A 25,665-nucleotide genomic window follows, 5' to 3' on the forward strand; every position below is an offset into this window, starting at 1 on the left:
ACTAAATACTTTTTTTGCCCCACTGTATATAGCCTCGTTACTGTTATTTTATTGTTGCTCTTTAATCATTTGTTATTTTTTTACTTCAGTTTATTTAGTAAATACTTTCTTGGCTTGTAAGTAAGCATTTCACTGTAAGGTGTACACGTGTTGTATTCGGCACATGTGACATAAAATTTGATTTGAAATATCACTGTAGTAGTGAGCGGTGGTGTATGGCCCAGAACTGATTTTTACCTGGGTATATGTAACAATGTCTACACTGTAATTACCCTACTTGCTTATGTAGCTTGTGTGCAATAGGTGCTAGATCATTAGTATCTAGCTGCAGAAAAAATAAACCCAGGCCTATTCAAATATCACTGTAGTCATTCATTTTATACCAGGAATTCATTTGCATTGGTTCACTGAATATACATCATATTTCTTTCCCAATTTCACGAACTAAACTCTTGTGGGTGTATGTATATTGAACAAAAATATAAACGCAACATGCAACAATTTAAAAGATTTTACTGAGTTATATAAGAAAATCCGTCCATTTATATAAATTCATTAGGCCCTAATCTATGGATTTTACATGACTGGGCAGGGGTGCACCCAATCTGAATTCATTTCCCCCCACAAAATGGCTTTATTACAGACAGAGATACTCTGTCTGGATTTGTTATTTCTGCTCATATTGCTATATTTTTGTTCAGTATAGCATATGATTCACCCCATGCCACGTGCCAGCCATGTTTCTGGAAAGTAAAGAGTTAACAAAAAACCAAACGTTTGGAAAGAAGCTTCAACGGGCATATAAAACCCTTCATCATAAAAATACATTTGTGTTTTTCCCCTGACCAGTTGGGTCTGCAACTCATTATTTGCTGGCTTCACATACCGTAAAGTGTCGCTCCTTTTGTGGTTGAACAGTTGCAACTTTTCAACGGCGCAGAACATGCGTGGATGTACATCAACATGACGAATTGCACAAGTAACAACCAGCAATTTTATTTGAAGAAGAGGCTGTTCTATATGTACCCGGGCAATGTTCTCGAATGTCCAAATCCCTAACATTACTTGAGCGTGGAACGGTCATTTTTTTCGCATGAATTACAAACGGATTTGGGTCGGCTTTGTCGTTCCTTAAGATTCAGGATGAGAAAACCCAAAGTTAATCGGATGGTTCTTGCGACGTGCTTGGGGTGTTTTATAATGGTTATATTCTATTTTCAGAGCAACTTGAAACCAGGTGAGTCGAATGCCCTGCACGAGCGTTTTATATTCCGACGTTAATAAGGGTTCATAGTTTCACCATGTGTTGTGCATACAGAGTAACTTTTAAACATACAGTATTTACATTTAAAGCTCTCAAATGGCATGCCCTACATTGGGATGTCTTCTTCTTCTTCTTCGTATTAATAAGTATCCTAATTGTACAGTAATAGGCACTCAATATTTGCCAACAGCAATTCATTCCTGCCATCTGTGTTCTCATAGTGTTGCTGAATGGTCCAGTCTCAGCCCCGACTTCAATCTGCTTAAAAAACTGAAGAGAATGTTTGAATATTGCTGCTCATGAATGATTCCGAACCAAATGTACTGAGCTTGAGCAATGAGCAAACAAATGTTGCCCTAAGAGAGTAAAGGTTGGTAGAATCGTATTCAAAATTATTCACAGCTGTCTGTAATGGCTGCCAAAGGTGCTACCACCAAGTATTTAGCAGGCAGCTCTTTTTACATTTTTTAATTAAATTACATTTTTTTAATATATAAATATATTAGGTAGCCAAGTGGAACTAGCGTTGGATTAGTAACCGAAAGGTTGCAGGATCGAATCCCCGAGCTGACAAGGTACAAATCTGTCGTTCTGCCCCTGAACAAGGCAGTTAACCCACTGTTCCTAGGCCGTCATTGAAAATAAGAATTTGTTCTTAACTGACTTTCCTAGTTAAAGGTCCACTATGCAAAAATTGCTACACCATTTCTTGGTTGCAAAATTCTAAGTTCGCCTAATTTCAGTTTGTGACAAAACAAGTGAATATAGAGTAGGGAATCATTGTACCATCTAAACCGCTGTAAAATACATTTTCCATGACCAAAAATATATATTTTTTCAGCTTAAAAAACGAAACATAAGAACAGGAAGCATAGCAATTAGGCACATAGAACAGATGTACAGTGTCTTAGACTTGCTTTCAATGAGATGGGCAGATCTATAAATTATATTTATATGTGAATTTGGTTGGGTCGCTCAAAAACGTACATATTGCAGCTTTGTGTTAAATCTAGTGATAATGGAGAAATGTTGTAATTAGATCTTGTTTGTGCAAATACCAAATTCCTTTCAAATCCATAACATTATGCATTGTCTGCCTGTTATCTTCAATATGTTTCACAATATTGTTCAGTACATGTCATTTTATTGGTATTCTAAGCATATAAAATGTAAACACATTCATTTACATGCTTTCTAATATTTATATTTTGACAGAAAAGTATAATTTTATTATTTGAAGTTTGTCCTCATTTACTAGGCCTACATGAAGCAGACATAATGTAAATGAATGTGTCATATTTGAGATGATTTAAAGCAAATTCCGATACAACATTTGTTTACTCTAATTGGGCAACTCAGCCGGCTGGTTGAGATGTTTGCGATGCATTATTTATCAAAGTTTACATCATGCAAACAAAAAGTCTTAATTTATGACCTATACTGAGGCTAAATTCACACTTTACAGAAAAAAATATTTGTCAGATATTTTTTTTCTTGGTGTGCCAAATAGCGACTGTATACCCATTTACTTAGTCATTTGACTAAAGTGAGAAAGTTGGTCATTTTGCAGACTTGGCCTACACCACACTACAGATATAAACACATCTTCCAATGCCTTGCTGTTAGTGAGTAAACCACAGAGATGGTGTGTTTACAGTGTGTGTTATTGTTGTATTGCGTCTCCACCCCACTCTCAACAGCTTTCATTAATGTTTTACCTCCTGGCAAAACCGGTCTCCATTTCCCTTTGGGATGTGGACCAGAATGGAGGAAAACTTTGATTACCAGTCTGATTGGTTCAGTGTTTCCTCTGCTATGTGGAATAATGTGGTGAGAGTTTCCAGCTGTTGCTGCATTTATTTTACTGCGAGGCCTATCCCACTTTGGTCCTTCTTTGCCAATACAATTGCCATATTCAGACATGCCCAGCCATACTGAGACCAAGTAAGCCTAAAAGAGTACATTTTGGGGCTTTTTATCAAACTTTCGAAAATAATGGTCACCTCTGCCTGTTGCTCTACTTGTTACAACATTGTTTTTAAGAACTTTTCCCATTTATCAGTAAAAATGGTGCCGGAGAAGAAGGCAGATGTTTTACGTGTCCCCAACCGATTGTGTTTTTTGTTTGTTTATTTGCGTTGTTTGTAACATATTTTTAAAACTTATTTTGTACATAATGTTGCCGCTACCGTCTCTTATGACCGAAAATAACTTCTGGATATCAGGACTGCGATTACTCACCACGGACTGGCAGAATCCTTTTTTTCCTTTAACAAGTCTGACGAGCCCGACGCGAACGATATACTGCTTTCACGGGAACAGGCCCAGATCCCCGTGATTTGCGTGAGGCACAGAAAAAGGGACCAGAGGGTGGGCTGCCTTCTGAGAATTTGTAGGCGATCTAATAAACCCCCACTTCCTTCCATTCTACTAGCAAACGTGCAATCTTTGGAGAATAAAATCGATTACCGACGGGCAAGATTAAACTACCAACAGGACATTCAAAACTGTAATATCTTGTGCTTCACGGAGTCGTGGCTGAACGACGACATTATCAACATACAGCTGGCTGGTTATACGCTGTACCGTCAGGATAGAACAGCGGCGTCTGGTAAGACAAGGGGCTATGTATTTTTGTAAATAACAGCTGGTGCACAATATCTATGGAAGTCTCGAGCTATTGCTCGCCTGAGGTAGAGTATCTCATGATAAGCTGTAGACCACACTATCTACCTAGAGAGTTTTCATCTCTATTTTTCATAGCTGTTTACATACCACTACAGTCAAGAGGCTGGCACTTAGACAACATTGAATGAGCTGTTATCCGCCATAAGCAAAGAAGAAAACGCTCACTCAGAGGCGGCGCTCCTAGTAGCCGGGGACTTTAATGCAGGGAAACATAAATCGGTTTTAAAAAATTTCTATCAGCATGTTAAATGTGCAACCAGAGGGAGGAAAAAATCTGGACAACCTATACTCCACACACACACAGACACATACAAAGCTCTCCCTTGCCCTCCATTTGGCAAATCTGACCATAATTCTATCTATCTGTCTAACCCGGAAGTTTATAAGAAATCCCGCTATGCCCTCCGACGAACCATCAAACAGGCAAAGCGCCAATACAGGATTAAGATCGAAACGTACTACACCGGCTCTGACGCTCGTCGGATTTGGCAGGGCTTGCAAACTATTACAGACTACAAAGGGAAGCACAGCCGAGAGTTGCCCAGTGACATGAGCCTACCAGAAGAGCTAAACTACTTCTATCATCACTTCGATGCAAATAACACTGAAACATGCATGAGAGCACCAGCTGTTCCGGAAGACTGTGTGATCACGCTCTACGCAGACTTTTAAACAGGTCAACATTCACAAGGCCGCAGGGCCAGACAGATTACCAGGACGTGTACTGCGAGCATGCGCTGACCAACTGGCAGCGCATGCTCGCATCTCCTTGTCCGAGTCTGTAATTCCAACATATTTTAAGCAGACCACCATAGTGCCTGTGCCCAAGAACTAAAAGGTAACCTGCCTAAATGACTACCGACCCGCAACACTCACGTCTGTAGCCATTAAGTTCTTTGAAAGGCTGGTCATGGCTCACATCAACACCATTATCCCAGAAATCCTAGACCCACTCCAATTTGCACACCACCCCAACAGATCCACAGATAATACAATCTCTATTGCACTCCACACTGCCCTTTCCCACCTGGACAAAAGGAACACCTATGTGAGAATGCAATTCATTGACTACAGCTCAGCGTGCAACACCATAGTGCCCTCAAAGCTCATCAATAAGCTAAGGACCCTGTGACAAAACACCTCCCTCTGCAACTGGATCCTGGACTTCCTGACTGGCCGCCCCCAGGTGGTAAGGGTAGGTAACAACCCATCCGCCTCGCTGATCCTCAACACAGGGGCCCCTCAGGGGTGCGTGCTCAGTCTCCTCCTGTACTTCCTGTTCACTCATAACTGCACGGCCAGGCACGACTCCAACACCATCATTAAGTTTGCAGATGACACAACAGTGGAAGGCCTGATCACCGACATCAACGAGACAGCTTATAGGGAGGAGGTCAGAGACCTGGCCGTGATGTACCAGGACAACAACCTCTCCCTCAATGTGATCAAGACAAAGGAGATGATTGTGGACTACAGGAAGAAGAGGACCGAGCACACCCCCATTCTCATCGGGACTGCAGTGGAGCAGGTTGAGAGCTTCAAGTTCCTTGGTATCCACATCACCAATAAACTAACATGGTCCAAGCATACCAAGACAGTCGTGAAGAGAGCATAACAAAACCTATTCCCCCTCAGGAGACTGAAAAGATTTGGCATGAGTCAAGTCGACAATCTCCTGGCAAATCCTTTTCAACCCTTGTCATATGAAGAGAAATTATAGATGAAACGTATCGGTGCTCATCAGCCATTGGACATAAACATTACACAACAAGTTGGAAATTGAGTGGTTTGGAAGGAATCAGTGGCTAACTGCAAGTGTTGCAAAGCAATCACTAGCCTGCTATTCAGTGGAGAGGGTGTGTGGTCCTAGTCTGGTTTTAAGGGTTCTTTTCCAAGCTTAAAAAGGATAAACATTCACATGCAACACCATGGGCCAGAAGAGGTTGGCCATTCTGTCAAACCAGCATGACTTCTTCCACGTTCAAAACAACTGGGAATTCTCAGACTTCAAGTCTGGAACTCGGGGGAAAAAAACTAGCTCCGGCTTGGAAAATGTTTTGAACTGCCATCCAACTCGGAATTCCAAGTCGTGAACTCTGGCATCTTTCTAGAGCTCTGACGTCATGATTCAACCTGTTTTTTTCAGTTCCAAAGAAATCCAAAGAATGCCAGACTTCTTTTTAACCTTTATTTAACTAGGCAAGTCAGTTAAGAACACATTTTTTTTTTAATGACAGCCTAGGAACAGTGGGTTAACTGCCTGTTCAGGGGCAGAACAACAGATTTGTTTGTACCTTGTCAGCTCGGGGGTGTGAACTTGCAACCTTCCGGTTACTAGTCCAACGCTCTAACCACTAGGCTACGCTGCCACCCCAGTGTAGCCTTTGACAAAGTTTATAATCCTACGGTCGTGACTTGGTGTACAGGGATAATACTGTAAGAACAGCCCATGTTCTGAATTCTGTTGCAATACAGTAGAAAAGTGCTGATTAAATAGTTATATTGACTACATCCATCTTAGCTCACTCATTAATGTCTTAATCAAAATTACTGATGGCCTCTTATCCACCCTTATGCCATAGTATGTACTATGTACATCTCAATTATCTGTAGAAACCACATTTGTGTAAGCAAGTCAGCCCTGTCAGCTATGTTTTTTTCAAAAGCAGTAAATGAGGCTGAATTAACTTTTTCGCTGCCAGACAAGGCTCCGCTGATAGCTAGGTGTAGCGGTGGTAAGGATTCATTCCATGGTGTTGAAAAGAAAGCTCTGCTGTTGGGACAGCTTTATGTAGGCCCTAGCAGTTTGTGGGCACCGTAAGTCACTGTTATAGTGCAATTCATGTGTTTTTTTAGTGTTGTGTCCCCCCCAAAAAATGTTTTGGTTCTATCAGCTTACACAATGAAGCTGGTCCCCACCTCATACATGCCTTGCCTGGGCTTGACTCAAGGGCATTGCGGTTATATAAGATGTACCTGCTCGACACGCAAGTGTCAAGAACAACTGCAGCACCACACACTAATAAAAATCCCCTTAGGGGTAAATCTGTACATCCTGCTTCCAGTCAGAAGAGTAGGAGCACAGTCTTGAAATATATTCCAGTTTCTCATTTTTGAAGTGTTTGGCATTGTTTGACTTCAGTCTAGAATGTAGTGTCCCAGAAGCGATAACGACTGACTGTCTCTCATTAAGTAGATCTCGATGGCACTCAGTGTCCCAGGTGAAATCAGTTCTGCCTGGGATTTCCGTCAGATCTGTAGCCATCTTGGGATATTGATGACAGCTCGATTAGGCCCCGCTGTTCTTTTCCCCCTGCCAGCTGCATATTCATGATGACCAAGCACTCCAGGATTAGATTATTTTGTGATTCCGGAAGACGTATTTCTTCGCTCACTCTAGGCTTGGTTCATAATTGGCCTCCATTACTTCCAGCTGCTCTCACCAAGGCACAAACCCCACGTAGGATTGGATTATCTTCTCACACACAGATGACTGCTGGGAATGCCAAAAGGAATTCTCTCCAGATTTTTGTCTTGCATAATTTGTATGTGCTTCGTAAGCTTTTTATTTTGATCTACGGTCAGTCTTGCACTGTCATCCAAATGTTAGTTTTGGCGTTAAAAATGTTCCAAGATCTGTGGTCACCTTATCTGCCTATGCTGACTTAACCTTGATCTGGGAAATTGCTGAGTGCGTTAATTAGATGTAAATTTCCTGTTTTGGGGACCTGCGTGGTTCTGGTACAGGTTCTGACTGACATTTTCACTTACAGTATAAATCGATATGTGGACACCATAGATTCTCATGGACACAGGAGTATGTCTCTTCTGCCCTTGTGAAGCAGGATGGGAAATCTGACACCACTTGAAGCTGGGATGTCCCTCCTACCATTTCATTCACTCTTCCAACTATCCTTCAACCCCTGGCTGGACCTTACGTTACAGCCACCAACAACGCATATGCCTGGAATCCTTACATCGTAACGCAACAGGAGAAAGTGGTTTTGTTGCGGCAGCACATTCAGAGATCGATTTATAGCCATTCATCTAAAATAATTCATAAATTTGGCACAGATGGACAAGGTTAGAATGAGATGAAAGGCATGTTCCTAATGAGTTCAGGAAGCCAAGCTAAAGCTCTGTGGGACATTCACAGCAGTGGGGGAAGACGTTTTGATCGAGAGACCTTTAGAAAAGATGCACATTTTCTCTAACACTAAATATACAAATATGTATTTTACAGTTGTATGGAAGGTGAAATTGTATAGTTAGTCGTTTATAAATTGATTATGTTGTATTTAGAAAAATTATGTAATTTCAAGCCTGATTTTTACAGCTTTGTTAAATAGGCAATACATCATAAAATGTTATTTTCATATTTTTTTAATCAAATTTGTACTGTGTACTTGAGCTTGTGTCCTCAAAAGTGGCTACATCTCAGCAATTAATTTTTTTAAATTCCAGAAAGTTGAGATTTTAACCTTTCTTGGAGTATGTAGCATTACTAGTTATTGTTTATAGACCTCTCATGATGAATAATTACTTTTGGGGATATTTTCGATTAGGTTATATTTTCGATTACATTTAGATACATTTTAAGAGGTTAAGAGCCTTGTTCTCCTCACTTGGCGAAACACTTGACTCCTGATCAGCACATGACAGGCATAGCACACAAGGTGTTCCCAGGACAGCCTGGTGGGCAATCAATCCATGAATTAAACTTAAACCTTGGTGATGACCCAATCACCACCTGGAAGACCCTCCTTGTGGAACACCATGACCTGATTTGCTTTTTGGACCTCTTGCTGCCTAGCAGCTTTGCTACTCTTTTTACCCCAGCGAATTTGCTTATAGGAAAACAGCCCCCACATGTTCTGTAATCCACACAGTGTGTCTCTAGGACCAAGACCAAGAAGATACCTGTACCACATCTGCTAACACTTTGTTTTAAGACTCTCACTCTTGTTAAACAGATACCACACACGCGCCCGTGCAAACGCACGAACACCCTTCACACACATTGCGGCAACAGCAGGGATCGGCCTCCACACAGCACAGTGTGTCTCTCACTAAAGCGCACTCTCTTTGGCAGACCTGGAGAGCCTGTGGAGGGGGAGGGGCCCCTGCTTCCCGAGGGACTTCCACACAGAGCAGTGTTCATGGCAGGGACAGGAGTAACGCAAGATTGGCCTTTCTATATTCTGCATCTACTAAGCCATTGCTAATGTGCCAGAGAGGGAAAGAGGGAATCAGCATGGGGCCTAGTCAAAAGGAAACCAATAGCACTTAACAGCTGGCATTAAATAGGTTTAGGGGGAGTGCTATAAACCCCTTTGTAGGATAGACGGGTGTCTACTCTGCTTTCACTGTTTACATTTTTCTCACTTAGCTAGTAGATGATCTTATTCTGAGTGATAGTCCGTGACTTAGATCTTCAGCAATTCTGCTTGCAATGCTTGCCAATGAAACGACATATGAACAGTTGTAAGTGCTAGGCTCTAATGTGTACCTACTCTGTAATTAGCTTATGCATCAGAGGAATAGCTACAAACAGTGATTTGAAGGTTTTTTTGTGTGTAATTTTCCATGTTTGTTGAATGATAATAACAGGAAGGTAAGATTACTTATTGGTTCAATGTGTCATCTCTGCTTGTTCCTGGAGTACAGTAGCTAAAGCCACTTTCTGCCAGGTTATTTAGACTGACAGTACATTCAAAAATAATACTGACGTTGCCTGTACTTCTGGCATTTTAATTAGAAAAAATAAATAAAAGGTTTGGGAGTGGTCATATTTAAAATGTCTGCTGCCTTGACTCACAGCCGCAGTTTCCATAAGGAGGTTTTAATGTGTTTAGAAAACACAATAAAAAATATATGTACAGTAACACTTCACCACAAAATGCCCCACACTTTCGCAAATCCTGAGCAAGGACCAGGCTGAAGTGACAAATCCCCCTCCATGGACAATGAGGCAACATGTTTTTGTGATTAGCCAACAAATAGTAAACCCATGTCTGTTGAGAAAGTAACCTATAAACGTAACCTATAAACGTGGAAATAGTTGTTTCTCTACACAAATAACATGTCATTTCTATTAGTAAGACATCTGTACAATGAGAAAGTTAAAATTGTCATGCAGTTATTCAGATCTAGTTTGCCAAATTAGCAGCTGTTGGGTTGAATGCAGATGGACAGCAGATGGCAAATCTAGAGACTTGGTTTAATATGTATCGTTCCATCTATTGCTTCTCACACTCTCCCCTCTCCCTCATGGTGGTGCATATCTCAGGTTATCCCCAGGTACAGTGGGTTACAGTTTACAGTATATATATTTAATGCATGCCTTGCTGTGGCATGGAGCGTGTCAGTGGGTTCACTGTTCACACGCGGCTTGGCACTCAGACTTGCCAAGTCTCACACGTGTGTGGAGAGTGAGAGACACACACATCGCCTGTCTGCCATTTTCCTAGCCACACACACTACATTTTCCCTCCATACTCTCTATTGATCTTACAAATAGTATTACGTTACATTTATACATGGTGGAACTACCACAAAAGGCTTAAACAGCCTTGTAGACCACAGTGTCTGTCACGTAACCCTACACAATGCATTCAAATTGCCATTGTGTTCGTTGTCCATAGCTTATGCCTGCCGATACCATAACCCCACCGCCACCATGGAGCACTCTGTTCACAACGTTGACATCAGCAAACCGCTCGCCCACACGATGCCATACTGCCCGGTACAGTTGAAACTGGGATTTATCCGTGAAGAGCACACTTCTCCAGCATGCCAGTGGCCATCGAAGGTGAGCATTTGCCCACTGAAGTAAGTTATGATACCGAATTGCAGTCAGTTCAAGACCCTGGTGAGAACGACGAGCACGCAGATGAGCTTCCATTAGACAGTTTCTGACAGTTTGTGCAGAAATTCTTCGGTTGTCCAAACCCACAGTTTCATCATCTGTCTGATGTGGAGGTCCTGGGCTGGCATTGTTACACGTGGTGTGCGGTTGTGAGGCCAGTTTATGGTAGCGAAATTAACATTCAATTCTCTGCCAACAGCTCTGATGGACATTCCTGCAGTCAGCATGCCAATTGCACGCTCCCTCAAATGTTCCCTCAACTTGAGACATATGTGTCATTATATTGTGTGACAAAACTGCACATTTTAGATTTGAATGTTATTGTCCCCAGCACAAGGTGCACCTGTGTAATAATCATGCTGTTTAATCAGCTTCTTGATATACCACACCTGTCAGGTGGATAGATTATCTTGGCAAGTGAGAAATGCTGACTAACAGGGATAGAAACAAATTTGTGCACAACATTTTAAATAAATGTTATTTTATTAATAAAATAAGCTTTTTGTGTTTATGGAACATTTCTGTGAGCTTTTATTTCAGCTCATGAAACATGGGACCAACACTTTACATGTTGCGTTTACATTTTTGTTCAGTGTATATACATTATTTTAATAGGACACTGTAAAGTCCATTCTTTCTCTGAATTAGGCTGTTTGAGAAGATCTGAATCCTAAGCAACCTGCATACACATTATTTGAAATACACTAGACCAACATAACTACCGTACTACGTAAAAGCTGTGTGCTGGAAAACCTTGTTAGAGCATGGGTGGAGTAGGCATTTTGGTGCTTGTTAATTTCTTTTAGTTTTTAGCATTAAACCAACGCCTACTTCTCACTTTAAATGTCTATTTTTTTATTTCCATGTTTTTTTACACCGGAAGGGTCATTATACAACATTTCCACATGCCAAGCCATATTTGTAATTTTTTACTAAACTAAAGTCTATCATTGGCAGTGCTATTGTAACCTTTAATTTGGCCTCTGCCAAAAGGTGGTGTGTGTGTGCATAACTGCAAGGGTTGTGGGTTTAAACCCTGGTCTGCTCGATGTTACCCTCTAATAACTCAAATCAGTTTTGAACTAACTGTTATAGTATGTTTAGCATTTACCAGGGATAGTCCAAAGGAGTTGTCTGCAGTTTTCAGAAGGCAAATAGCTCAATTGATTGTGACAGTTTTACATTGTAAAATATGACTAAATTCCCATTGAAAAGATAACTATTTTAAGGCATTGACTGTTTTCATGTCACAGCAGCATCATCCAATTGGATATAATGATACTTAACCTTATGGGTATTTAAAGAGCTTGGAGTTCAACTGTGTTGTAAATATTGTGATTGCATTTGAATGGTTGATTGAATTGGGCTCGGGAAAGATTATGGTATCTATCAGAGCCGGGCCATTTGATGCGATAGCATGAATGCTAACAAGACTAACATTGTCCTTAGCTCTTTTTTTAAGCTAAATTTAATTTCACATATTCATTTGTTCCAGGGGCACTGTACTACTATGGCATACCCTGTACAACAACACATTTCACTGCACCTATCCGGTGTATGTGACAAAAAAACATCTATATGAATTATTGATGCACCCAGCCCTTCCTCTTCTGTGTGTGTTTAACTTAATCCACACAGCAGTTAGGTGTCACTTTCCTCCCTCTCTCTAAATTTTGCTTTTTGGGTTAACCCGTCTACAGCACATTGAGTTACGTTGTTTACAGAACTGTTGAGGTAAAAAGTCTATTTGAGAAATCTTTGGGGCTTTGCGGGTTTATGTTGTCCGGAAGTCATTTTTCCAGAATAAACACAACAGTCACCATGAAATCATACCCTGACTCATGCAATAACTGCCTTCCGATAACCTTTATGTGAAAGTTAAAGCAAAGCTCATAAAGTTTGCTCTTAATGCAGGTAAATTGCATAGTAATTTGCGTCGGGTTAGTGTCGCAGTAACATACTCACAAGCGTGGAATCAAGGCTAGCGTTGGGTCCACATACAGATGCCACTAAATTAAAAATGGGGAAATCTTTTCTTAATCTTTTTTGTGCATCTCTGAGCGATTACTGTTCAAGGAGGCAGAAATATAGCCACTATGATGAGTTTTGCATCATATCATATATGAGCCAGGTCTCTAAAGCCCTGCTCACATTAGCAGTGACTCAAATATATATTTTTTTGCATGTCCAATTCTAATCCGTTTCTTTTCTTCCTGGCAGTCTGAACAGCCAAAAAACACATGGAATCAGATATGTCAAGCCACCTATGAATAGAAATCTGATTCCTTGCCATGCGACTCAAATCTGATTTATTTGCCCTCAAGTGGTTTTTAGACTTATTTGGCATATCTCATATCTTATTGGTTAGCTAGCTACTCTGTTGACAGTTTTAGAAGAACACATGGTATTTAACTACCTCGTTAATTGTTTAGTTAACGAACAAATGAGTGAATGTGCTAGATAGCTAAACAGCTACCTAGCTAGCTGACTGCTGTGGCTAGCCAAAAAGGACTCATTCTGAAAGTATGATGCTTTTATCCTTTGAGGCTTTAAAAGTGTTCTTACACTATGATTTTGAACATTCAAAGCACCTGGGAAGCATCCATGCAGTGATGGAAAAATTACCCAATTGTAATACTTGAGTAAAGGTATTTGGTTTTAAATATACTTAAGTATCAAAAGTACATTTAATTGCTAATATATTCTTAAGTATTAAATCATTTCAAATTCTTTATATAAAGCAAACCAGACAGCATCCATTTTAAAAACTTTTTTTTTTACGGATGTGGAAAGGGGGACCTAGTTCGTTTTACAACTGAATGCATTCAACTGAAATGTTTCTTTCCGCATTGAATCCAACCCCTCTGAATCAGAGATTTGTGGGGGGCTGCCTTAATTGACATCCACGTCATCGGCGCCCGGGGAACAGTGGGTTAACTGCCTTGCTAAGGGGCAGTACGACAGACTTTTACCTTGTCAGCTTGGGGATTACTGGCCCAACGCTCCTCCCCGCCAGGCTACCTGCCGATAGCAAGGGGTTTCCTCAGACATAATTTACAATTGAAGCGCGTGTGTTTAGTAAGTCCGCCAGAAGCAGTAGGGATGACCGTGGATGTTCTATTGATACGTGTGAATTAGACAATTTCCTGTCCTGCTAATCATTCAAAATGTGACAAGTATTTTTTGTGTCAGGAAAATGTTATTGGGTAAAAAGTACTTCATTTCCTTTAGGAATGTAGTGAAGTAAAAGTTTTCAAATATAAATAGTTATTTACAGATACCCCAAAAGCCTACTAAGGTAGTACTTTAAAGTATTTTTACTTAAGTACTTTACACCACTGCATCCATGACAGGTGTTGTTGTCACCATAGCTTGCGACATTACTTTTGAGGGATCATAAACAGTAGCACCACCACCAATCAGCCTACCCCATTGCGCCACACCCATGGTTACTATGGCAACTAGCCTTAGTCACTTCAAACTTGCTGTTTGGACAGTGAGTATTCCAAAACTGATTTTAAAAAGTAAACTGATTTGGCCTGCACAGTGAACAAGGCTTAAATGCCTCCGTATAGCTTTACTCTAGAGTTGAAACATGGCAGGTTTGAGAAGCGCCTCTGTATAGCGTTCCTATTTAAACTCTTTGCCTTTGAACTTGAGACTGACTGCTTTTAAAGTCTTAACAGGACCGAGTAAGTACAAGTCATATTGACAGGAACAGTGCAGGTCATTAAAGCAGGGGAGAAGATATTAAAAGCAACTGAAAGCATGTGTACCTGGCTAACGAGCTGAGAATGATTTGACTTTGCTGCTCTAAGAATAATTTAGGAATTTTCAATTGTGAAGCCTATGCTTAAGCAATAAGGCCCGAGGAGGTGTGGTATATGGCCAATATACCACGGTTAAGGGCTGTTCTTATGCATGACGCAACGCGGATTGCCTGGACACAGCCCTTAGCCAAGGTATATTGGTCATATATCACAAACCCCCGAGGTGCCTTATTGCCATTATAAACTGGTTACCAACATTATTAGAAGAGTAAAAATAAATGTTTTGTCATACCTGTGGTATATTGTCTGATATACCATGGCTGTCAACCAATCAGCACTCAGGGATCGAACAACCCAGTTTATAAAAGGATATAGACCACACCATATGTCCTTCGTACTGCTAGATTTCATGGTCTGGTTACAGTATGTGCTTCTGCTGTTTGCAATACCCCTCAAACTTAACATAAACATTAACCATCTTGCTTTTGCCAAATGAGCCGAACATATAGGAACATATGGGATGACTATATAAACATATTTTCTGAATGTTGATGTCCTCTTGTGCTGATGGATCTCGGGTGTGATGTGAGTAGACTACACATGCTATACTGGTTGAATCAAGCACTAGTGACTAGTATGATAACGTTTCATTTTAGACCAATCTACCATGGTTGGGTCAGAGGACAGTTGGGTATGTAGGAAGACCTTGTGCAATCAGTAGCAGGCTCTTCAGTCTAAATCTCTCCACCAGACTGGTGTGTACTGTAGGGTGCACGAGTTGGAGATGTTGTTCTCTGTTTGATCTTGTACAGTGGGTGTGTGTGGCGCTAGTGACACATCAGTATATTTTGCCCAGTCGCAGAAGAATGGTGGAATCTGTCCATTTCAACAAGACCTTGTAATATGGATGGCCCAAAAGAAACAAAAAATATATTGTAAATTAGGATATGTCTGGATCTGACATAACCTAGTAAGATTAGTTATTGAAGTTTCTTCCCTCTGAAAGTATTTAATTATACTGAAAAAATAAGTAAACGCAACATGTAAAGTGTTGGTCCCATTTTTCATGAGCTGAAATAAAAAATCCCAGAAATGTTTCATTCGCACAATAACCTTAATTGTTTACATCCCTGTTAGCGAGCATGTCTCCTTTGCCAAGATAATCCATCCACCTGACAAGTGTGGTATATTCAGAAGCTGATTAAACAGCATGATCATTACACAGGTGCACCTTGTGCTTGGGACAATAAAAGGCCACTCTAAAATGTGCAGTTGTCGCACAACACAATGCCACATATGTCAAGTTTGTTTTGAGGGAGCGTGCAATTGGCATGCTGACTGCAATAATGTCCAACCGAGCTGTTGGCAGGTAATTGAATGTTCATTTATCTACCATAAGCCGCCTCCAACATTGGTGTTTTTCCGTCTTTTAAGGATAAAATGGCACCGGAAGAAATGCCAACCAATTGTGCTATGCCTCGTAAGGATCCGCAGAAGGCGAGTGGGAAAGCTGCCGTTATTGTCAATATTACTCGTCAACGTGCAATAATTGGACAATAAATTAGAAGAGGTACGTGGTATATCCTACCAACGGGGCATCAAAAAATGTAATATCATATATTTCACGGAATCGTGGCTGAATGATGACATGGATATTCAGCTAGCGGGATATACGTTGCACCGGCAAGATAGAGCAGCACACTCCGGTAAGACGAGGGGGGGCGGTCTGTGCATATTTATAAACAACAGCTGGTGCACAAAATCTAAGGAAGTTTCTAGATTTTGCTCGCCTGAAGTAGAGTATCTTATGATAAACTGCAGTCCACACTGTTTTCCAAGAGAGTTTTCAGCTATACTTTTCGTGGCTGTTTATTTACCACCACAGACGGATGCTTGGAACTAAAACAGCACTCAGTCAGCTGTATAATGAAATAAGTAAACAGGAAACCGCTCACCCAGAGGCGGCGCTCCTAGTGGCCGGAGACTTTAATGCAGGGAACTTAAATCAGTTCTACCTAATTTCTATCAATGTCAACAAATGTGCAACCAGAAGGAAAACAATTCTAGATCACATTTACTCCACACACAGAGACGCGTTCAAAGCTCTCTCTCCCTCACCCTCCATTTGGTAAATCTGACCACAATTCTATCCTTCTGATTCCTGCTTACAAGCAAAAATTAAAGCAGGAAGCACCAGTGACTCAGTCTATTAAAAAAGTGGTCAGATGAAGCAGATGCTAAACTACAGGACTCTTTTGCTAGCACAGACTGGAACATGTTCCGGGATTCTTCCGATGGCATTGAGGAGTACACCAAATCAGTCACTGGCTTTATCAATAAGTGCATTGAGGATGTCGTCCCCACAGTGACTGTACGTACGTACATACCACAACCAGAAACCATGGATTACAGGCAACATTTGCACTGAGCTAAAGGGTAGAGCTGCCACTTTCAAGCTGCGGGACTCTAACCCGGACGCTTATAAGAAATCCCGCTATGCCCTCAGACAAACTATCAAACAGGCAAAGCGACAATACAGGGCTAAGATTGAATCATGCTACACCGGCTCCGACACTCGTCTTATGTGGCAGGGCTTGCTAACTATTACAGACTACAAAGGGAAACACAGCCGCGAGCTGCCCAGTGACACGAACTTACCAGATGAGCTAAATCACTTCTATGCTCGCTTCGAAGCGAGCAACACTGAGGCATGCATAAGAGCATCAGCTGTTCCGGATGACTGTGTGATCACGCTCTCCTTAGCCGACGTGAGTGAGACCTTTAGACAGGTAAACATTCACAAGGCTGCTGGGCCAGACAGATTACCAGAACGTGTGCTCCGGGCATGTGCTGACCATCTGGCAGGTGTCTTCACTGGCATTTTCAACATGTCCCTGATCGAGTCTGTAATTCCAACATGCTTCAAGCAGACCACCATAGTCCCTGTGCCCAAGAACACTAAAGCAACCTGCCTAAATGACTACAGACCCGTAGCACTCACGTCCGTAGCCATGAAGTGCTTTGAAAGGCTGGTAAAGACTAACATCAACATCATTATCCCAGAAACCCTAGACCCACTCCAATTTGCACAACACCCCAATAGATGCACAGATGATGCCATCTTTATTGCACTCCACACTGCCCTTTCCCTTTCTCCACACTGCCCTGCCCTCAGCATTCAACACCGTACTCTCAAAGCTCATCACTAAGCTAAGGATCCCCTCCTCCAGTCCCCTCCTGTACTCCCTCTTCACCCACGACTGCGTGGCCAGGTTTGCAGACGACACAACAGTCACCGACAACGATGAGACAGCCTATAGGGAAGAGGTCAGGTTCTACAGCTGCAACATTGAGAGCATCCTGGCTGTTTGCATCACTGCCTGGTACGGCAACTGCAAGGCACTACAGAGGGTAGTGCGTACGGCCCAGTACATCACTGGGGCTAAGCTGCCTGCCCTCCAGGGCCTCTACATCAGACGGTGTCAGAGGAAGGCCCTAAAAATTGTCAAAGATCCCAGCCACCCCAGTCATATACTGTTCTCTCTACTACCACACCGGAGCCCCCGCACATTGGCTACCCTGACTATCTGCATTGTGTCCCTCCACCCACCACCCGCCAATCCCTCTTTTACGCTACTGCTACTCTCTGTTTATCATATATGCATAGTCACTTTAACCATACCTACATGTACATACTACCTCAATCAGCCTGACTAACCGGTGCCTGTATGTAGCCTCTCTACTGTATGTAGCCTCACTACTGTTATTTTCACTGTCTATTTACTGTTTTTTATTTCTTTACTTATCTATTGTTCACCTAATACCTTTTTTAACTTAGAAATTGCACTGTTGGTTAGAACCTGTAAGTAAGCATTTCACTGTAAGGTCTACACCTGTTGAATTCGGCGCACGTGACAAATAAACTGATTTGATATTTAATAAAGCCCTTTTGTGGGGAAAGACTCATTCTGATTGGCTGGGCCTGGCTTACCAGTGGCTGGCCCTATTCCCTCCAAGGCCGACCCATAGCTGCGCCCCTGCCCAATCATGTGAAATCCATAGATTTGGACCTAATGAATTTATATAAATTGACTGATTTCCTTCTATGAACTGTAACTCAGTAAAAACATTTTGCATTTTATAATTTTGTTCAGTATAGTTACTGAAGTCTTGCTATCTAATTTAATTTGAAATCATAAGCATGTCAGTAGCTGAATTCTCCATTCTTGTACATTCCCTTATACGTAACACAATGCCATTTATTATGTAGGGTTTTTGAAGTTATGCTTGATGGTACCAAAATGCAGAACATGATCTCAGCCATGCCCTGTCTGTCTGCACCCTCACCTACCCCTCCCCTTGCCCCGAGGGACCATATCTGTGACTCTTTGTCTCTTCCCAGCTAACAGATAATGTTCTGAGAACCATATGTTTCTTAGAGCTTGGTGGGAGCATGGTTGTCCTTTAGTTATTTTGCATATAACCTTCCCACAATGTTCTGGGAATGGTGCAAGATAATTGCTTAGCTTTGTAACATTCTCAGCACATTTAAGAAACTTGACAAAATAACATTATTTTGAAATACGTTAAATAACGTATTTCATTACTTCAGCAGAATGCACTGTAAGCTAGCAGTGTTATTGAAAGTCTTATTGAAACATTCAGTGAAAGTTAAGATATTCAAAACACAAAAAAATATATAATTTTCATTCTCAGAATGTTATTAAAACCTCCCAGGAAAACTTTAAAGGAACCCGATTATAATGTTCTCAGAACCTCCCAGCAACCGAAAAACAAAAGTCCCAGATTTTAACTTCCATTCTCAGAACGTTAAAAAAAATATACAGTTTTACTGGTCAGGAAACTCATGGCTCCGTTCCCAGAACCAATGGGAAAACAAAAACTTACGCTCCCACAACTACCAAGGAACTAAAAGAGCAACAGCATATGAAATGACAACAACAACAATCTAAACGCCATGTCATGTTTTTTAAAGGAACTCTAAAGTAGTCACAGAGGTTTTCTACCTCTGTTTATACTCCATCTGCCCCCTTGGTTTTCTCTCATTGCTATGCCTCAGTACCCATGTGGTTTCGGGATTTTCCCTTTTTTGCCTCTCCTCAGTTACTTCCATAAAGGAGAGCTGTTTTCTGCAGTGTTGCTGCGTTGTATGTTTAGCGGAGCGCTACAGTAAGAGGTACATTAGTAGTCTGAATGGATGCACAGTCTTTTTTTGAGGCCTGGTTTCTTCTCTTTCTCTTTTGTGTGTTTCTATGACAACCTGTAGTGTTGTATAAGATGGTGTTTTGGGTGTGCACCTGTGTGTTGGTGTTTAATGACCCTCAGGTGTGTACAGTTGAGCAATAGGGCCCGAGGAGGTGTGGTATATGGCCAATATACCACGGCTAAGGGCTGTTCTTAGGCACGACACAATGCGGAGTGCCTGGATACAGAGCTTAGCCATGGTATATTGGCCATATACCACAAACCCCTGAGGTGCCTTATTGCTATTATAAACTGGTTACCAACGTAATTATAGCAGTAAAATGAAATGTTTTGTCATACCCTAGGTATACGGTCTGATATACCACAGCTGTCAGCCAATCACCATTCAGGGCTCGAACCACCCAGTTTATAATATGTAATAAATGACCCATTGGCGAGTTTCTCCTCTGGTTTCCCTGAGATTCTCAATGGTACTTGTCTTGTGACGACTTTGTTATTAGGATGTATGAAAGTGTCAGGTTGTTTTTGCATTCATACCTTTACATTTAAAATGGTTAATGATTATCCCACTTAGAAAGTTGTAATTTAGCTCACTTATCAAGCATTTGGGTCAACATAAAATTGACATGACATTTGCATTTAGATGGGATAATCAGTATTAACCTGCCATACCTCATGGGTTGCCACAATGGCTGTATATACCAAATCAGAATGCAGGAGAGTTACAGACTCCGATGGTCTTGAGTGTGTACTGTAGGTAATTTGTCTGTGTTGACCTTGACGTGTGTACCCGTCTGCGTTTTCTCAGCCTCAGCACAGGGTAGTGGGAGGAGCAGCGGCCAGGGGAAGTCATGGAGGAGTCCACTCCAGATGCTCTATGACAGTGACCAGGTAAGTCCTGCCCACTACCAGGTAGGATTCACGTTGATGATCACTGAACTTCTTTTTGGTCATGTTTTATGAGTTAGAATAGGTGATTTGTGAAAATAAAATCATTGGTAAGCTATTCAGTACTTACTGCTTACTTGCTGAAAGTCTCTTATCAGTGTTTCCCCTATATAAATTTAGCTGCCGCAGCGTGGTAGATGTCCATTTTAATGTAATATAACTGAACACGAAATACAAAATAACCAAGTGAAACAACGACAATTGAAACCGTCCTGAAAGGTGACACAACAGGAAACAACTACCCACACACACCAGGTGGGAACAGGCTTCCTAAGTATGGTTCTCAATCAGAGACAACGAAAGACAGCTGCCTCTGATTGAGAACAATACCAGGCCAAACACATAGAAAACATAGAAAACACAACATATAATGCCCACCCCAACTCACGCCCTGACCAAACCAAAATAGAGACATAAAAAGGAACTAAGGTCAGGGTGTGACATGGTGTTAACAACTGAAATAACAGTTCTCTTGTCAGCTTTCCTCAACCAATATTACATTTTTCAAGCAACTGCAGAATGATGATTAACATCTTTGGCATCTATGGGAATTTTGTCAGTGTAAGCCCCTAATAAAATACATTTCCAATCCATGTTTAGAATAATTCTGTTTCTGAAGTTACTGGTCTATAAAAGCAGATTTAGATCATCATTATTAATCCCCCATTGCTACTACAGATGTTCCTCATGCTCCAAGGGTTTGGGTGTCTCACAATCTGTACTCATTTCAAGCCTTTCAAACTGTCTCCTGTAGTTAGTAGTGACTGTCAGTGATTGATACAGGTGCAACCCTTCCCCTTTCTTATGTTTTTGTTTACCGTCTAGTTAGGGTTGGAAAATTCCAGGAACTTTTCCAAAATGCCCAGGTTTTCCAGAAATCCTGGTTGGATAATTCCTGGAATCAACTACAGTACTTTGAAGTTCCTCATCAAACAAAAGCCCTGACTTGACGATTCCAGACTGCAGTCAGACATTGGTTAGCAAAATCAAATTATTTTGGACAGGCACTTGATTGAAAAATATAAAACTGTCTCTTATAAAAAATTTGAACCCTGACTTTGTAATTTTGCCAGGATTTGTCTCTATCTCCCGCCTCGCCTTCCCACCGTTGTATCTAGTTGGCTGGGTGTCCTTTGGGTGGTGGACCATTGTTGATACACACAGTAAACTGTTGAGCGTGAACCCAGCAGCGTTGCAGTTCTTGACACAATCAAACCGGTGCACCTGGCACCTACTACCATACTCCATTCAAAATCATTTCAATATTTTGTCTTGCCCATTCACCTTCTGAGTAGCACACATACACCATCAATGTCTCAATAATCTCAAGGCTTAAAAAATCCTGTCTCCTCCCCTTCATCTACACTGATTGAAGTGGATTTAACAAGTGACGTCAATAAGGGATCATAGTTTCCCCTGGATTCGCCTGGTCAGTCTATGTCATGGAAAGAGCTGATGTTCTTAATGTTTTGTACACTACGTGTATGTAGCCGATAGAGTTGAATAGACTACTTAAGTGTCCCATGTCATTCAACTTCAAAACAAATGTGTACAGTCAGTGTGTCACTACGACGGATTGACATTTCTGAGGCCAAAGGATAAGCCCTGGCCCACAAACTCTCTACAATTATACAGTATGACATTACATAGGGACTTTTCCAGAACTAAGACTTGGAGAGAGCGTGAGAGAAATTAGCTTGAATAGGGTACAGAAAAAATAGTTCTATAGGAGTGAGCTGTTGCCAATTATATCTCAGGGAGGGGAGTCTGAGGCCCATGCCAAAGGACTGGAGAACTCCTAAAAACATAATTTACTTTAAATCGCTGGCGGTTTTATTTTTGATATTTTGCACTTTGCTTATCCAAAGTGGAACCCTGTGGTGTTGCGATACTCTGAGGAAAAGTGTTAGAATTTATGAAGACATAAAGCAAAACTGGAAGATCATTATAACCAATTGTATTAATTTTACTTCTCTGTATAAGCCTACAAGAATATTATGTTGGATCACTAAAGGGTGTAATTCAAATCAAATCAAATTGTATTTGTCACATACACATGGTTAGCAGATGTTAATGCGAGTGTAGCGAAATGCTTGTGCTTCTAGTTCCGACAATGCAGTAATAACCAACGAGTAATCTAACCTAACAATTCCACAACTACTACCTTATACACAAAAGTGTAAGGGGATAAAGAATATGTACATAAAGATATATGAATGAGTGATAGTACAGAACGGCATAGGCAAGATGCAGTGGATGGTATCGAGTACAGTATATACATATGAGATGAGTAATGTAGGGTATGCAAACAAAGTGGCATAGTTTAAAGTGGCTAGTGATACATGTATTACATAAAGATGCAGTAGATGATATAGAGTACAGTATATACATATGAGATGAGTAATGTAGGGTATGTAAACATTATATTATATTAAGTGGCATTGTTTAAAGTGCTAGTGATACATTTTTACATCAATTTCCATTATTAAAGTGGCTGGAGTTGAGTCAGTATGTTGGCAGCAGCCACTCAATGTTAGTGGTGGCTGTTTAACATTCTGATGGCCTTGAGATAGAAGCTGATTTTCAGTCTCTCGGTCCCTGCTTTGATGCACCTGTACTGACCTTGCCTTCTGGATGATAGCGGGGTGAACAGGCAGTGGCTCGGGTGGTTATTGTCCTTGATGATCTTTATGGCCTTCCTGTGACATCGGGTGGTGTAGGTGTCCTAGAGGGCAGGTAGTTTGCCCCCGGTGATGCGTTGTGCAGACCTCACTACCCTCTGCCTTACGGTTGTGGGCGGAGCAGTTGCCGTATCAGGCGGTGATACAGCCCGACAGGATGCTCTCGATTGTGCATCTGTAGAAGTTTGGGAGTGCTTTTGGTGACAAGCCGAATTTCTTCAGCCTCCTGAGGTTGAAGAGGCGCTGCTGCACCTTCTTCACAACGCTGTCTGTGTGGGTGGACCATTTCAGTTTGTCCATGATGTGTACGCCGAGGAACTTAAAACTTACTACCATCTCCACTAATGTCCCGTTGATGTGGATAGGGGGGTGCTCCCTCTGCTGTTTCCTGAAGTCCACAATCATCTCCTTTATTTTGTTGACGTTGAGTGTGAGGTTATTTTCCTGACACCACACTCCGAGGGCCCTCACCTCCTCCCTGTAGGCCATCTCGTCGTTGTTGGTAATCAAGCCTACCACTGTAGTGTCGTCCGCAAACTTGATGATTGAGTTGGAAGTCCAGTACCCAGTTGCACAGGGCGGGGTCGAGACCCAGTGTTTCGAGCTTGATGACGAGTTTGGAGGGTACTATGGTGTTAAATGCTGAGCTGTAGTCGATGAACAGCATTCTCACATAGGTATTCCTCTTGCCCAGATGGGTTAGGGCAGTGTGCAGAGTGGTTGAGATTGCAGACTCTCCTTCACTGCAGCCGACGTGAGTAAAACATTTAAACGTGTTAACCCTCGCAGGGCTGCAGGCCCAGACGGCATCCCCAGCCGCGTCCTCAGAGCATGCACAGACCACATCCTGATCCGCGACGGGGCTGGTTTTCTTTTTGTAATCCTTGATTGACTGTAGACCCTGCCACATACCTCTTGTGTCTGAGCCGTTGAATTGAGACTCTACTTTGTCTATATACTGACGCTTAGCTTGTTTGATTGCCTTGCGGAGGGAATAGCTACACTGTTTGTATTCGGTCATGTTTCCGGTCACCTTGCCCTGGTTAAAAGCAGTGGTTCGCACTTTCAGTTTTGCGCGAATGCTGCCATCAGTCCACGGTTTCTGGTTTGGGAATGTTTTAATCGTTGCTGTGGGTATAACATGCATGTGGAGTTGACTTTGCATGCGCCAGTTACCCAGTTACCCCTAGGTTTACAAGGAGCACGTAGTATTTACTTGAGGTAAATCGTAGCCGACAGGGACGACTCCAGATAAGAATATGTGCCATCAAAATACATTTTAACTTCTGCCGTGACAAAATTGTTTGATAGAAAGATGTAACTACCCAGCTACACAGTGAGTGAAGCCTCCGTTAGCATCGGTGCTGCCTGCTCCGGTGTGTCCTTGAAATTTCAGTGTCAACAGTGTCTTCTCAAACCAGGACAGAGGACGACACATGCCACTAGACACTGAGGCAAACTGAGAGCCTCCGCATTTGGCTGAGTAAATGGAAGGCGTAAATACAGGAGAGGGTAAATACAGGTTTTGTACAGGAAGGAAGCCACGTTGAACTGGCTGAACTGAAGTGTTAGTGCAGTGGTGTGTGGATGGGAGAGATTGAATGTGATTAGGACATCCAGCTGCAGTGTTTGTGTGTGTGTTACAAGAGGGAGAGAGATGGGTCAATAAAACTCAACCATGAAGTTTGACAAACAATAAGATCATTTAGAGAAGCTGTTATTTAGTGTCATTCAGGACAAACATACTCTTCTCTTGGTTGCAGACTCCGTAATGCACACATTTTCATCTTATTTTCTACCTCTCCTCATATTCTCTAAATTTCTTCGAAGACGTCAGCATGACGTCAAAACGACGGTCACCTGTTCGTATCCTGTACAATGGATTAAAGTGAGCTAAATTAAATACATCTCTGCTTTTTATGAATCTCTGAATTTGTCCTTTTGGAAAGGTTTCTTGATAAGCCCTTTTCATGATTTTTGTCATTGTTGTTGAGCACCCCTCCTTTCCTTTGTATGCTGAAGCATGAAGGCCCACCTGAACTCTCAATTTTCTGGAGATAAACTACATTGGACAGATTATGCCCGGTTTGGTTAATCTCCCAGACATTTATACTACTGCATAAGCATGTAGCTAATTCCTTTTCAGAATAATTTTTTTCCGTGGGGGTAAAGTCAAGGTGTTGATTTAATTATATGAAGTGACATTGGAATGCGAGGAGT

The 25,665-nt window shown here is 41.6% G+C and overlaps 1 protein-coding gene across 1 annotated transcript in view; it reads left to right on the forward strand.

Annotated features, from left to right (window-relative positions):
• Positions 1–770: 770 nt before the first annotated feature.
• LOC139413825 (carbohydrate sulfotransferase 11-like) overlaps positions 771–25,665 on the forward strand; it is a 30,602-nt gene continuing 5,707 nt past the window's right edge. The window contains exons 1-2 of the mRNA XM_071161615.1: positions 771–1,237; positions 20,625–20,707. Coding sequence (XP_071017716.1) covers positions 1,144–1,237; positions 20,625–20,707 — 177 coding nt within the window. The 5' untranslated portion in view covers positions 771–1,143. The remainder of the gene's footprint in view (positions 1,238–20,624; positions 20,708–25,665) is intronic.

This window comes from Oncorhynchus clarkii, chromosome 7 (assembly GCF_045791955.1).
Source record: "Oncorhynchus clarkii lewisi isolate Uvic-CL-2024 chromosome 7, UVic_Ocla_1.0, whole genome shotgun sequence".
Taxonomy (NCBI): domain Eukaryota; kingdom Metazoa; phylum Chordata; class Actinopteri; order Salmoniformes; family Salmonidae; genus Oncorhynchus; species Oncorhynchus clarkii.